This window comes from Papio anubis, chromosome 7 (genome assembly GCF_008728515.1).
Source record: "Papio anubis isolate 15944 chromosome 7, Panubis1.0, whole genome shotgun sequence".
Classification (NCBI taxonomy): Eukaryota; Metazoa; Chordata; class Mammalia; order Primates; family Cercopithecidae; genus Papio; species Papio anubis.
The window spans coordinates 46,981,917-46,998,466 of NC_044982.1; the positions used below are offsets into that span (position 1 = coordinate 46,981,917).

The 16,550-nt window shown below is 37.5% G+C and overlaps 1 protein-coding gene across 3 annotated transcripts in view; it reads left to right on the top strand.

The window, feature by feature from the left end:
* Positions 1–16,550, top strand: part of CCDC175 (coiled-coil domain containing 175) — a 58,597-nt gene that overhangs the window by 41,556 nt on the left and 491 nt on the right. For all 3 annotated transcript variants that reach the window (XM_009211624.4, XM_009211625.4, XM_003901876.5), the window contains 5 exons: positions 4,045–4,124; positions 5,791–5,943; positions 9,496–9,598; positions 13,234–13,277; positions 14,232–14,394. In XM_009211624.4, coding sequence (XP_009209888.1) covers positions 4,045–4,124; positions 5,791–5,943; positions 9,496–9,598; positions 13,234–13,277; positions 14,232–14,394 — 543 coding nt within the window. The remainder of the gene's footprint in view (positions 1–4,044; positions 4,125–5,790; positions 5,944–9,495; positions 9,599–13,233; positions 13,278–14,231; positions 14,395–16,550) is intronic.

Here is a 16,550-nt window from a genome sequence, read left to right on the forward strand (position 1 = left end):
CAGATAGGTAAGAGCTTGTCTCAGATCTGGGAGTTAGTAGAGGATGTGAAATATGTCTGAAAGTATGCATATTTTTAATTACATTACATAGTATAATCATGTATGTTTAATACAAAAATAATTATTTTTTCCACAAAAAATTGGATGTAATCATTCAACCCTGTGCCCAAGGTCCAAAGTTTATATATGCAGAATCTTTTTTTTTTAAAAAAACAAAACCAAAAACACACAGGGTCTCACTATGTTGCCCAGGCTAATCTCAAACTCCTGGGCTTAGGAGAGCCTTCTGCCTTGGCCTCCCAAAGTGCTGTGCCTGGCCCAGAATCATCTTTTTGGATTTTGAGTCTTGTATTGCATTTGGGGAATAGTGGGTCATTATCTAAGGAATCTGCCCAGGTCTTTTAGTGGGAACAACTTCCAGAATTTGTATCTTCTAGATGATGAAAGAAGACACATGGGAATCAGAAGGCCAGGACCAAAAGTTACAGAAAGGATTAGAATGGGAAGAAAAATTGTCTACTGGTTAGCAAAGACGAATATGGGGATAGGAATTAAAATCGCCTGTGTCAAAATGGTACATTCATATGGAACTCCAGTATATTCAAATGTAGAATAAAAAAAATTCAAAAGTGAATAGTGATTATTGCCAAGGAGGGTGGATTTTTAAAAATGTAAGAATGTTGTAATAATAATACATGGGTAATTGACCTGGTTCCCATTCCTCAGATGATTTTCCACTTTCTTGTCAGGTTTTCATTTAGTCAACTTAAGTAGGTTTTCTTGGCCTCTTACTACTTTTACCCAGACTTACAATACATAGGTCTCTTACTTGCTGTTTCTTTTTTTTTTGAGATGGAGTCTCGCTCTGTTGTCCAGGCTGGAGTGCAATGGCGCAATCTCGGCTCACTGCAACCTCCACCTCCTGGATTCAAGCAATTCTCCTGCCTCAGCCTCCTGAGTAGCTGGGATTACAGGTGTGCACCACCATGCCTGGCCAATTTTTGTATTTTCAGTAGAGATGGGGTTTCACCATGTTGGTCAAGATGGTCTTGAACTCCTGGCCTCATGATCTGTCCACCTTGGCCTCCCAAAGTGCTGGGATTATAGGTGTGAGCCACTGCACCCGGCCTATTCCCAGTTTTCTACTTTCCCAGCCATTCTTCCTATCCCTTCGTGTACTAGGTAAAGGATGTAAGAAACACTAGGAGCATAAAAGTAAGTAATACATTACAAGTACTGAATCTCTTAATGTAAACAACGGGGAGAAAATGCTGAAGAAAGTATATAAAAGAGGGGAAGACAGGAGAAAAGAAGTAAAGGGAACATAAGAGCAGGAAAGTTGGCTTGCCAGCAGTTACATTTACAGAGAATGGCATGCATGGGCTCCACACACAGAAAGCTTTTAGTTAAATCTGATGGATAAAGCATATACATATATCTTTGTTCCCTCATAAAACTCCCAAATATGTATATAAAGATTTTTTTTTTTTTTTAAGATACAAATCCATAAGTACCAAAACACTGGCAGAGATAAGACATTTGCTATCTGCTGATTTATTATTTATTTATTACCTGATAATAAATATCAACAAATTTTGGGAAGACATAATTGGATAGAGGTAGAAAGAGAAATATAAATACCAAGAGCCTGCCAAAAAGAGCACCATGTAGGCAAAAAGTTCTTTCCCCCAAAGCTGTAAAGTCACAGGCAGTGGCGTCCCCTGAAACTATGACAGCTGAGATGAGTCACAGGGCTAAAGGTTGGTTGAAAAGTCTTTATAAAGAGCAATTAGAGCTCCAGGTCAAACCCCCTCCTTGTGCAGTTAGCTGAGTGACTCCTCCTTCTCAATGCTGGCAAAGAAACTGGACCGGAAGTCTTCAGACTGCAAGGTGTCAGATATGGTTGAGAGCAGAAGACAGGTACTGTACCGAGATCCCCACTAAGATCCCCCTCTGAGCTCAGCTTGATGAATGCTGCCAGCCAATGGTGTTGTGAACTCTTCCATAATCCCTTACCCCAACCTGAGGAAGGAGACTAATGTATTCTTCCTCTAAGGAAACTGAACAGTTCAGGGAAAAGCCCCACAACAGCACCAGCATTCGATGGTCCCCTCAAATGGCTGGTTCGTTCTTGATCACTGTATATTGAAGCTCACCCAGGACTATTAAATGGGATCAGACAAAGATCTGAAGCACCCAGTGTGAAAAAGAAACTGAAATGGAAAGAACAAGAGAACTTGGTGGAAACAGAGAAAATGCAAAGAGCATAAGCATACTTTTAAAGAGTATATTCTTAGATAAATATATTGCATTTATGAAAAAAGAAAATATGCTTGAAAGAAAGATTAGAGAACAGAAAGAGCTCTCAGAAGTTAAAAGTATAAATAACAAATGTCAAAATTCAATAGGAGAATTATAAGAAAAGTTAAGAAAATCTCTGTAAAAATAGAGCAACAACAACAAAAGGAGATGAAGAAAAGGAGAGAACGGTAAGCAAATTTAAAAACTATTCTGAGATGCCAAATATCTACCTAACAAGAAGAACAGAAAAAAATCAGTGAATAATCCTTACCTTATTATAATGATCTAAACAGTTACAATTTATTTAAATGAAAACCATAACTTTATAGGAAGGTTAGGGATGAAATGTAGAGGGTGTGGGTGTGGGTATGGGATGTGGGAATGGGAGTAAGCATGCTAAATTATCCTCTACTATATATGACAAAGTAAATAGAAACTGCCTGACAATGATAAATCAAGATATAGCCATATATTCATGTTTTTAAAGAACTAATAAAATTATCATAGAAATAATACAAAAATATTTCTTATAACTAGAGAATATAGATTTCCATTTTTAAATGTCCAAGCAAATCCTCAAACAATATTTAAAAGAAAAGACTAAGCCATATCACTGCGGAATTTTGGAAGGAAAAATAGAAAGAGAGGATCCTAAAAGCTCCTAGAGAGAAAAATGAGATCTCACACAAACTGTTAGAAATCAGAATCATTTCAAACTTCTTAACAGCAACATTATAGAAGTTATAAGACAATGCCTTCAAAATTTGAGAGAAAATAATTTCCAACATTAGATACCCAGCTAAACTATCAATCAAGAATATAGAATAGAAACATATTGAGATATACAAGATCTCAAAACGTTTATCCCATTTACTCTTTTTCCTGAAGCTGTATAGAATTTGCTTCAACAAACAGAAGGAATGAATCAAGAAAAAGAGTATGAGAAATTTAGGAAACAGGAGGTCCAACATAAGAATAATGCAGAGCGTTCTGGTTGAATAAAACCTTTAAAAAAAGAAAAAAAAAATGCAAAAGGAAGTCCCAAGAAGTCAACTGCAAATCTAGCACAAAGAAAGAAAAGATTCCAGAAGGCATATCTCAGAGGGAGGTTCTGAGGGAGAGGGGAGAAATGAAACTGATAGATATGTTAATGTGTTTGACTATATGGGAAATAAAATTTGAAAGGTGGTACAGTTCTGTTGTAGATTTTGGTATGAATTAATTATATGTACATGAAATACTGAGCAATTTTTTAATAAAGCAATCTTTAACTCCAAGAAAAAACAAAATATTATACTAAAAGGAAAATATAATTATATTATACCATTTGGCTCATTGGGGATAATCCTTATTGCCATAATGATCTAAATAGTTACAATTTATTTAAACAAAAACTGTAACTTCATAGGAAGGTTAGGGAGGAAATATAGAGGTTGTAGGTGTAGGAGAAGGATGTGGGAATGGGACTAAGTAAATAGAAAATGCCTGAAAATGATAAATAAAAATAGGCACATATGCCTATTTTTAATGAAAATTGAACTAAATGGAAGAAGAAACAACTAAAAAGAGTGAAAAATGTTTGCTTCTGAGGAGTCATACGGGACTAAACATTGCAATGTGGAGCGCCTGACAGCTGGGTTTTGTTATAAACCCTGTGAGAGAATTTGACTTTTAAAACTAGGTACTTCTTTGATTAATATTTTTAAACTAAATTTTTGAGGTTTTTTTTCTTTGTTTTAATAGCACAAAGACAGGAGGAGGATTTGCTGAACAATCATATTTTTCTGTTTACAAGGGATTTTTCAAGATACATTAGCAACACGGTAAAGGATCAATGCATTCATTCATTTTTTTAAATTAAAATAGTGGTATATACAGATGGTAATATTTAACTGGCATTGAAGTTTTCATGAAATCACATTTGTTAAATGTACCCGTGCAATCTCAATGTTTAAAAATCTTTGTTACAACACATGCATACATATATATGCATATGTATACACATACACCTGTATACATATACTTATGTACATATGTGTGTATATATACTTATGTGTATATGTATATAAAGAGAGAGAGAGAGCAACTATAACCGACTAACATGTAATTGTGGAACAGTCACTGAGTGGACCTTGGTTTTCTTATTTATAAGTTAGAAACTTGATTCTGCTTTTTAAGGGTGAGTGAAACAAAGGTTGTGGTGGGGGAGTGGATGAACTAGTAGCAGGTAAAGAGATGTTTAGTGCCTTTTAAAAATTTATAATCAATAGTTGGTGATAAGCATGTGCATGTGGAGTTGGTTAATTAAAATGGAAACATTCTTTGAGATGTATTGATATCAAAATGTGACTTTTGTTTTTTTTTTTAAGACAGAGTCTCACTCTGTTGTCTAGGATGGAGTGCAGTGGCAGGATCTTGGCTCACTGCAACCTCTGCCTCCTGGGTTCAAGCGACTTCCGGCTCATTTTTGTCTTTTTCAGTAGAAACGGGGTTTCACCATGTTGGCCAGGCTGGTCTCGGACTCCTGACCTCAAGTGATCTGCCTGCCTTGGCCTCCCAAAATGCCAGGATTACAGTCGTGAGCTACCACGCCTGGCCTCAAAATGTAACTTTTAATATGTTATAAAATATGAAGGAATATATAGGAAAATATGAAGGAGAAAATTACAAGTGTAGTATATATACAGTTCTATTTTCTTAATAAGATGCTGCTGGTGATGATTATACAATGAATAAATATCATGCAATTTATAATAGTATAATAACAGAGAACTGAATAGAGAATTCAATAGAGAAAACAATAGAGAATTCTGAAAAATTCATAAAGTAATCTTCTTCTTTCTTCAAGAAACATTAAGTCCTCCTTTAAAAGCCTCAATAAATTTCCCCTTCTCTATTTTTGCCGAATGATTGTTTATATATCAAGGTACAGTCATCCCTGGATATCTATGGGGGAGGTTCCAAGACCAACATGACAATCAAAATCCACAGATGCTCAAGTCCCTTGTATAATGTGGTGTAATATTTGCATATAACCTACCCACATTCTCCAATATACTTTAAATTATTTCTAGATTACTGATAATACCTAATAAAATGTAAATGTTATGTAAGTAGTTGTCATACTGTATTGTTTTTATTTGTATTATTTGTTGATGTTATTCTTTTTATTTTTGTGAATATATTCCATTCATGTTTAGTTAAATCCACAAACTCAGAACCCACAGATACAGAGGGCTGACTGTATATTTTATTTTGTGAAGTTGTCTCAATGTCTGGGGTTCTTATCTTGAAGTCCACAGACCCCCTTCCTAGAGTCCATGAATAAATGTGGGGTTGATAGGTTTTTCTAAGGAAAAATATCTATTCTCTGCTGGATGCTTCAGGAATTAATTTAGAATCTGGCTCCAAATGTGACCTAGGCAGTATAATACCCTCATGCCCTACTCTTTGAACTCAGAGATAATTTGGGGTTTTCTGTTTGAGCAGGAGGATATAAAACAAGAATTAAAACAATTACGAGATCAAGAAAGCAAAAAAACCAAAGATCATTTTGAAACTCTAAAGAACTTAGAAAATGGATTCTATATAAATGACCAAAAAGCAGATCTTCTGCTCCTGGAAAATACAAAATTAAAAGAAGTAAGTTTAAGAGCACCACGCTTTGCATGATGGCTTTGATTAATTGACTAGACCTGTAATAGTTACGAGAGAAGAGAATAGCTCTTGACAAATTTTTAATGGCGATTAAAGTACACACAGAAAAGTACCCAGATTGCAAGTGTACAGCTCCATGAACACACTTGTGTAACCAGCACCCAGATCAAGTAACAAAGCATTATCAGTATCCAGATATCCTCTATGCCCCTTCTAGTCACTAACCAGCCCCACTAAGGGTACCACCATGCTAACACCATAGACTAGTTTTCCCTGGTTTGGAACGTTATAGGTATAAAACAATACAGTGTAGGTTCTTATGCTCAACATTATGTTTGTGAGGTTCAGCCTTATTGTTGAGTGTAGTTTGTTATTCTTAGTTCTGTATAGTATTCCATTATATGACTACTACTACAATGCATTTGTACACTAGACTATTGATGAGTATTCAAAGAGTTTCTAATGTTTGGCTATTACAAATAGTATTGCTGTGAACATTCTAGTTCATGTTTTTTGGTGAACATGCATACATATTTCTGCTGAGTGTACATCTTAAGTGGAATTGTAGAGCCATAGGGATGCATATCTCCCACTTTAGTACATACCACCAGTCTCCCAAAGGAGTTACACCAATTGCCACTCCCACCAGCAATGCATGAGAACACCAGTTGCTCCATACTCTCACAAAACTGTCTTTTTCAATTTAACCATTCTGATGGGTGTACAGTGGTGCCCCACTAATTTGTGTTTTCCTGATCACTGTTGAAGTACCTATTCTATGTAGCTGGCCACTTGGATATCCTTTTTTTGTGAAGTGACTGTTCAAGACTTTTGCCCATTTTTTAAAAAGTAGGTTGTCTATTTCACACTGATTATAGCTCTTTTTATAGCAGAGGAATTTGTTCATCCAATCCCTACAATTGAAGTCTTATTTATACTTAAAATTTATTTGTTTTAACATTTTAAAATGTTATATTTAATAATTAGATATTTATAAGACACTGATTTTTAATGCCCAGAACTGTTGCATTCAAAGCATATTTTTAAAGTGCATAGAGTCCTACATTTTATATACTGTGACAAAACAATAACAACAAAACTTTATGTAATATTCTCTAGTTTGAAAGACATAGATTAGAGTCTGTCATTCACCAGTGACACTGTGTGACTTTGGGCAGATCACTGAACTTGTAAGCTTCGTTTTGGCCTCTTAAAATGGGAATAGCTGCTACTTACAGGTTCAATGTCACTTCTTTATAAACTGAAAATGCAAAAGCAATACAATTTCTAAAATCATTTTTTCCAGCCATCCATAATGACCTCATGGTCAAGATCTGTTATCAATGTACCCCAAGTGTTTTACACAATACCTGTAATATTAGAGGGATTCAGTCTCATTTGATGTTTAAGACTGTAACCTTAAAAAGTGGATAATACATTATGTCCCTTTTATAGATGTGTAAATTGAAGCTGTATTTTTTTTAGAAGTGTTAATAGCTAGAAAAAAATCAGTGACTAGTCCAATGGCATGAAGAAAATCCCTAAACCTCACTGGGTAATTTTTTTCATCTGTTAAATGGCAATAGTTATCCCACCACTCTCATGTTTTTTTAATAAACTAAAACGCCATAATAGGTACTAATGTACTTTGAAAAGGTAATTTTGCAGCCAGGCGTGGTGACTTACGCCTGTAATCCCAGCACTGTGGGAGGCCAAGGCGGGCGGATCACGAGGTCAGGAGATCGAGACCATCCTGGCTAACACGGTGAAACCCTGTCTCTACTAAAAATACAAAAAAAATTAGCCGGGCGCGGTGGCGGGTGCCTGTAGTCCCAGCTACTCCGGAGGCTGAGGCAGGAGAATGGTGTGAACCTGGGAGGTGGAGCTTGCAGTGAGCTGAGATCGTGCCACTGCACTCCAGCTTGGAGGACAAAGCGAGACTCCATCTCAAAAACAAAAAAACAAAACAAAAAAAAAGTAATTTTGCTAAAGAGCCTAGATACATACCATCAAACCGATTTGTTCCACTAGACTGTCTTCCTATCAAGATATAGATTATTTCTTAAACGAATTAGAATTTGTATTGCTGTTTTGGCAATGGGTGAGCAGATGGATGTGTTGATGAAAGACTGATTACGAAGGTCCTGTTTTTTTTTAATTCAGTTTCCATCTGCTAGTCACCAAATGACCCTGTGCTGTTTTCTTATTCACTCACCACTCAGTTTTGCTGGTTGCATCTCTTTACTCTAAACATGCACTGAGTCCCAAGCACTGGGCAAGACACAGTGAATACAGAGATAAGTAAGATACTGCCCCAGCCCTTTGGAAGCTCATGGTCTAGCTGAAGAGATGCACATACAGACAGATCATTACAATTCAGTATGTTAAGTGCAACAATCTGAACAAGACACATACAGTGCCCCAGAGCAAGGACACCTTGCCACACCAGGTGAGGAGCTCAAAGGAGAACTCTCACTGGGTATAATTAACGTAGAGGCAGGATTTACACCTGGGAGCTGGATGAGTCTCTTCAGGGACAGTGTGTTGAGTGAGAAGATCAGGGGCTGTGAACAGAACCCTGGAGAAAAACAACTTTGAAGGAGTGAGCTGTGGAGAGGAGATGAAAAGACAGACTGAAAGAAAACAGAGAGTTTGGGAGAAGCACGAGAGTCCAGCTGAACTAGGCAAGTCTGCAGACCTGTGTTCAAAGAGGGGCAAGAATGAGGTCTTGCAGTTGGCCTAAGGTGGCTTTTACTTTTGTTTACTATAATACCAGAAAACAAGCTATGAAAAGACTGACACAACATCAAAGATACATGAGTAGACCCTATAATACATGCCTAGAAACAGTCTATGTAACAGTCCCTTGTCTACCTCATCTATAGCACTGAACACAATTTCTAAGATTTTTATGGATAGTTTATAGTATTTGTTTCTTTCTTGAAACTGGACCAGTTTTATGTCCCAAAGCCCCATTTTCAGAGTTCCTGGGACTTTAGAGTTTCTGGGCATTGGGTGATCAGAACAGAAATCCATGACTTTAATACTCAAAGTCACCTGTCACTACTGCCACCACCGGTACCCAACCCAGTGAACGTCTGACTTAAGTAAGTAATTCCATGCAGTCTCCTAACTCAATTAATCATCTCTCTGAGGTCTTACACTGAACTCCAGTCTGGCAGCATTATTGCTTTGTGACATCTACCGCACACACATTTTGCATAAGGAACATTTTTGTTGTGGACATAATGCATTCAGACAGAACACCCTCTAATTTCTTTTTGTGGAAAATTATACTCAGAATGCCATGTTTATTTAAGTGCTGAAGCGAAATGCTTCATAGGAAGCAGAATTCTTTATCTCCTTTCCCAGGATGGAATCCTGACCAAGGTATATTTTATTCCCCACTGTTACCCCTGTACCTAGAATGGTGGGTGACACAGAGGAGGAATTTATACATGTTTGCTGAATGACTACATGATAATTTATCTATGGTAACTAAACTGCTAAAAGCAATAACATGCTTTTAATTTTCAGTACATTTTATACTTGAAGAATAACATAGAGAAATACAGAAAAGGACAAGAAGCCCTCATGCACACCTCAAATGACTTGTCTCGGCAACTAATAGCTCAGGAGGGTAAGTAATGTGTGGCTGCTTGTATTAGTCAGGGTTCCTTAGCGGGACAGAACTAATAGGATATATGTATATATGAAAGGGAGCTTATTAAGGAGAATTGACTCACATGATCGCCAGGTAAAGTCCCATGATAGGTCATCTGCAAGTTGAGGAGCAAGGAATCCAGTGGTGGATCAGTCCAAGTCCCAAAGTCTGACAAGTAGGGAAGCTGACAGTGCAGCCTTCAGTCTGTGGCCAATGGCCCAAGAGCTCCTGACAAATCACTGGTGTAAGTCCAAGAGTCCAAAAGCTGAAGAACTTGGAGTCCAATGTTCAAGGGCAGGAAGCATCTAGCACAGGAGAAAGAGGAAGCCTGGAAGATTCAGCCAGTCTAGCCGTGCTGGCAGCTGATTAGATGGTTCTCACCCAGATTGAGAGTGGGTTTGCCTCTCACAGTCCACTGACTCAAATGTGAATCTCTTTTGGTAACACCCTCACAGACATACCCAGGAACAGTACTTTGCATCCTTCAGTCCAATCAAGTTGACAATATTAACCATTACAGCGCTCTTTACACATAAAGTTTTCACTTCATTTAAATCCATTTTATTGATTTCACACAAAAAATGCACCCATTTTTAGATTAGTGAATTTTGACAAATGTACATGCCATTGTAACCACTACCACCACAAGCAAGCTATAAAGCATTTTCATGACTACAACATTTTCTCTGTATCCCTTTGCTGTTGATCACCTACCCCATCTCTAGTTCCTGGAAACCATTGATCTGCTTTCTGTCATTAATTATGAGATACAAATGAAATGACAGAGTATGCACACTTTTATACCTGGCTTCTTTCACTCAGCAAATTGTTTTAAGGTTCATCCAAGTTGTTGCATGTCTCATTAGTTTATCCTTTTTATAGCTGTACGGTAGAATCCCATTGTACAGATATACCATATTTTGTTCATTCATTCACCAGTCGAAAGACATTTAGATTATTTCCAGTTTGGGATAATTATGAATGAAGCTATTGTGAGCATTTGTTTACAAGTGTTTTTATGGCCATGGTTTCATTTCTCTTGGGTAAATACCTATAATGGAATTGCTGAGTTATATAGCAATTAGTGTATGATGAACTTGATAAGAAATCTATATGGTTAGTGTATGATTAACTTTATAAGAAACTGCCAGATAAATTTGCCAGAGTGGTTGTTAAGTGTCTCATCCCACTAACAATGGAGAAGAGTTCCCATTGCTCTACATTCTCATGAACACTTAAAATGGTCAAAACGCTTTAAATTGTTAATATTTTGGTCATTTTAATAGGTATATAATGTCATTTCATTGTGATTGTAACTTGTACTTCTCTAATGACTAACGTGGAGTATACTTTTTCATGTGTTTCTTGGCCATTTGAATATTATCTTTTGTGACAAATATTGCAAACATAGTAGCTGAAGACAAATTATTTACTTTGCTCACAAATTGGCAATTTGATCCGAGCTTGTTGAAGACTACTAAATGTCTGCTCCGCATGGCATCAGCCAGGGCAACTCGAAGGTTGAGGGTAATTCAGCAGCCAGGAACTGAAATCATCTGAAGACTTACTCATTCCTGTGTCTGAAGTTGATGTTGGCTCTCAGCTGGATCTCGAGGGAGACCATTGGCCAGAACACCGCCTCATGGCCACTCCACGTAGCTGTTTGGCCTGCTGGGTTCCAAAAGCATCCCAAGAGAACAACGTGGAAGTTCATGGCGTCTTATGACCTAGCCTCAGTCAGTATTACTTTCATAATAAGCTAATGGTTGAGGCAGTCACTCAGGTGCAAGGGGAGGGGTCATAGCCACCACCTCTTGATGGAAGAAGTGTCAGCATCATGTCAGGGAAAAAGACTTGTGGAATGGAATATCTTGTGGGGCTATCTTTGGTAAATACAATCTGTCACATGTCTGTCCAAATCTTTTACTCCTTGCTTTGTATTGTTTTCTTATTATCGAGTTAAAATCTTTATATTTTCTGGAAATGAGTCCTTTTTCAGTCTGAAGTTTGGCTTTTCATTTTCTTCACGGTGCCTCAGAAAGAGTAAACATTTTTCATTCGAATGAAGCCCATCTGTCTATTTTGTCTTTTAAGGTTAGTACTTTTCATTTCCTGCCTAAAACATTTTTGCCTACCCCAAGCTCTTGAAGATTTTCTTGTACTTTTTTTTAGTTTTAGTGTTTATATCTAGATCTCTAATTCATTTCAAGTGAGCTTTTTCATATGATGTGAAGCAAGGCTTGAATTTCATTGTTTTCTCTTGTGCCCATCCAGTTGTTCCAGTACTATTTTTGAAAAGACTATGCTTTTGCCATTGTATTACCCCAGCAACTTTTCAAAAATCAATTTTATGGGTTTGTTCCTTTGTTCTAAATGCCTAACTTGATACCAATACCACACTGTCTTAATTACTATAGCTTCATATGCAGTCTGGACATAGGGTAATAGAATTCTGCACCTGTATGCTTCTCTTTTAAAATTATGTTCACTATTTTAAATTCTTTGATTTCCATATGCATTTTAGAATCTCCTAATTAATCTACACACACACACACACACACACACACCTGCTGGGATCTTAATTGGGTTTGTGCTGAATCTGTAAGTCAATGTTGGGAGAAAAGACATTTTAATAAAATTATATTTTCTAATCCAAGCATATAGTATATATCTCCATTTATTTAGGTCTTTATCTCAAAAAAATTGTGCAACTATAGTGCAGTATCAGGTATCCCAGGACTACCCTTAGGCTTAATGATTAGCTAAAATGATTCACAGGACTCAAAAATTGTTATACTTATGATTATTGTTATTACAGTGAGAGATACAGAGTAAAATCAGCAAAGGGAAAAGGCACAGAGGGCAAAGTATGGAGGAAACCTGGTGCAACCTTCTCAGGGATGCACTTAATTTCCCCAACAACAATGTGTGACTCCACATACAAAGTGTTGCCAACCAGGGAGGCTCACCCAGGCTTGGGTGTCCAAGCTACTTATGGGGTGTCCAAGCTACTTATAGGGTGTCCAAGCTACTTATGGGATGGTCAGTCATGTGGGCACAGAGTGCCTTTATGACTGGCCTCAGCTGCTCAGACAGCCACTGAGATGCTCAGCTAGTATTACTCCTTTATGCTGTTCGTGTGGTAAGTTGCACTGATTGAGTTTGACTTTTAAACCAAGCTCCCATTCTAAGCATAAAGCCCACTTGTTCAAAAGCTTTTATTGTTCTTGTCTATTGCTAGATTCAATTTGCTAATCTTTTTGTGTCTGTGTTAAGACCACCCCGTTGTGCTAGTGCCGTGGTCTGGAAAGCGCCCCCCAGTGGAAAGCTGGGTGATTGCGGGACCCACCTCCTTTGTTTCTCTTCTTCCAGGTTTCACAGTCCTGGGGGGCCCATTCAACATCTGAAAACATTTCATTCATATGTTTTGCTTCTTTCTTCTATTTGTTTGCAGTGGGAGGGCAAGTCCAATTCACTTATTCTGTCATTTTGGAAGTAGACATTTTTAGATAAAAATAATTTTTGAAAAAACAAAAATGAATAACACGACTTTTATTAAAATGTTCAAATTGTGTCAGTAACCATTGTATTTTTTTAAATCTTTATTTTAGCACAATATAAGGATTTGTGGGCTGAATTTCAGACCACAGTTAAGGTGAGTTTTGCGTGTGTGTGTTGCCTCCATATAAATATCATATTTCCAAAAACTAAAACCTACCTAATAAGTGTGTGTGCTTTTATGTCTGTGTGCACCTGCATGCACACACATCAGGGTGGAAATTCACACTAACTCTGTTACTCCCTTGCTGTCTTAGATGCTACTGTGACCACCACCCCCTAAAATGTGTCCTTTTTTACCAAACGTCACTATGAAATCTTAATTCTTTGGGAAACTATCCTCCCACTCTACCACTCAGTTAAGGTGGGAAAGACTTTTTTTTTTTTGCATGCCCCAAATGAACACATTTTGTTTCAGGACAAAGTTGTCAGTTCTGGACTCCTTACCTCTTCATGTTTTACCAGTGCAGCATCTGCACCCTCCCCACTTCAGAGTCAGATAGGCTGGGGTCAAAATCCTGGCTCTGCCACTTTTGAAGTATTTAAAGTTTCTGGTTAACTAAATCCTCGTTTATATATTAAAACACTGGATTAGGAAAGCGTTAAAGTGTCTTTTTCACATAGAGCTGTGGAGGCCCAGAGAGTTTACGTAACTTGCCCAAGACCAAACAGTTCATGAACGTATGGGAATTTACAACCCAGATCCTGCCTGATTCCAAAGCTCCTTCTGTTAGGCTGAATCTCCTCTGCAGCTCTGTGCTTCTCTGAGGGTGAAACTAGCTTTTTATGCTACCACCACCATGGTTACCATTATCCACTTAAAAATTTGAGTTCAGTGAGCATTCCATTATTCTTCTCACTTGATAATCCATTTTTCCAAGGTTATTTACAGAACTTCGTGAATTGGCTGTGTACACATGCACTTATTTTTATGACTGATACCAATTTTGCATATATAATATTTTTATTTTGGACATGATCCTCTTAGAATGTGTATTTATTTATGTTGTTGCAATATATATTGACACACCCTAAAATGCCATTTCTTTAGATCTTGGTGGACAATGGTGAAGAGACTTTGCATGACATGAAAAATCTAACAGACAAGCTGTGTGAAAGAGATGAAAAAATGCAGCGTGTCAGTACATGGCTACAAGGGAGTCTTGAAGGGCTGCGTTCGCTTGTGAAACAGGAATCACCAATGGACCTTCTTAGTAAGTAACAGCTTAAAGCTTTGGTAACCACCCTCCTGGGGAGGTAACAGTTAAGTTTGGCTCCTTGAATTCCTTGGCCATCTCTGAGCCACCTGTAATCTCCCAGTTTTTGAATGTTCCCTGTTAAGTTGGTTCTGCCACAGGACTTCTGGAGAAGCCCTTATCTCCATTCAGCACCCCTCTACTGCCCTCTCCTGGCCATGATAGTCATTGCAGCCCTGGAGGTCCTGCCCTCTCCAGGATCACTGCACTAGCTTCATTAACATTGGGCACTTTGGAGCCTGGCACTGGAGCAGATGTTACAGTGACAAAGTTGAATAAACCCCAGGCCCTGAACCTTAAAGTGCATACCCTGTGAGAAACAGACAACTGAAGAGCTGGATACAAGAATACATTGGATTCCTTCTAGAAAGTGGCTATAGGAGGGTAAAGGAGAAGCACAGACATAAGCTGGTTAAGCACTGCAAGTAGCAAGGCTGAGTGGAGATCTGCTGGGGGAACCAACCAGCACGAGCAGCAAGAGTGTGGAATAGGCTTGTCAGAATGTTAAAGGCCAGATGTCATCCTGAAAATGAATCACTAAAAACTTACTTTTTGCTTTAATATTTTTTCTTGTAAATCAAAGGTAAATAATTCTTAATGTATATGTAAGCTAAACAGTAACTTAGTAGTTATTTTTAAAGTATTAAAAATAATTTTGTCTTAAAATTACAAAAGTCCTTGAGTATTACATCATATGTTAGGTTACATAAATAATTTGTGTATTAACCAAATATCTTGATACATGGACTATAGAAGATATTTTTAGGATGAGGTACTTTAAAAGAAACATTTAAAAAATCAATTTATGTAACTGTCAAAGTTATCTCGTTATTGTGATGAGGGGCTTGATACAATCATCTACATTTTAATTCTAGAAAAGCACCTCTTTATAATTAAAGCAGAATCAAAATTTCAGAGAGAAGAAAATTATTTGCCTAGTACTTGTCTCTTGGAAAAATTAAGATCTGAAATAGGAGTTTAGATCAGTGGTTCTCAAACATTAGAACCACTTGGAGGTTTTAAAAAATCCCTGTGCTCGGCCGGGCGTGGTGGCTCATGCCTGTAACCCCAGTACTTTGGGAGGCTAAGGTGAACAGATCACTGAGGTCAGGAGTTTTAGGCCAGCCTGACCAATATGGTGAAACCCCATCTGTACTAAAAATACAAAAATTAGCTGGGTGTCATGGTGGGCACCTACACTCCCAGTTGCTTGGGAGGCTGAGGCATGAGGATCACTTGAACCCAGGAGGTGGAGGTTGCAGTGAGCCGAGATTGCATCACTGCACTTCCGGCCTGGGCAACAGAGTCAGACCCTGTCTCAAAAAAAAAAAAAAAAAAAAAAAAAAAAAAAAAAAAAATTCCCTGTGCTCAAACAGCACCGTAGACCAATTCAACATGAATTTCTGGGTGTGGGGCCCAGGCATTATTTTTTAAAATCTCTCTAGGTGGCTTCAATGTGCAGTAGTCTCACAAACCAATGGTTTTAGACAAATATATAACAAAGTAGTTACTAAATTTATCAACTGACCCAAATTAATCAAGAAAACACAGATTTAGTATCCCTGGTCTGAAAATCCAAAATCCAAAATGCTCCAAAACCCAAAGCTTTTTCAGCACCAACATGACACTCAAAGAAAATACTCTTTGGAGAATTTAAGATTTCAGATTTTAGGATTTACGGATACTGAACAGTTAAGTATAATGCAAATATTCCAAAATCTGGAAATACCTGAAATTCGAAACACTTCTGGTCTCATGCATTTTTGGATATGAGATATTCCACCTGTATTTTGACTTTTAAATGACCTCTTCAGGACTGGTTAGCAAAATTACCATACACTGTAGTGATGAGGATTGTGGTGTGCTACAAGAGCCTAAGTCAAAACTTAACAAAGCTGAGCTAAGACAAGGGTTGATTTTAAAATTTCAATGACCACGTCTTAACAAATTATTTAGTAACATTAGCAATTGCAGTGGCTATGAGTTGTTCTAGTCTTATTCTTACCAAAGCAAATTAAAAATGCAGATATATATTAAGTATTCTGGAAACGATTTGCCTGGGAGGCCTTGTAATTATAATTTCTTCTTTTGCATATATACTTTTCTGCTAGAAC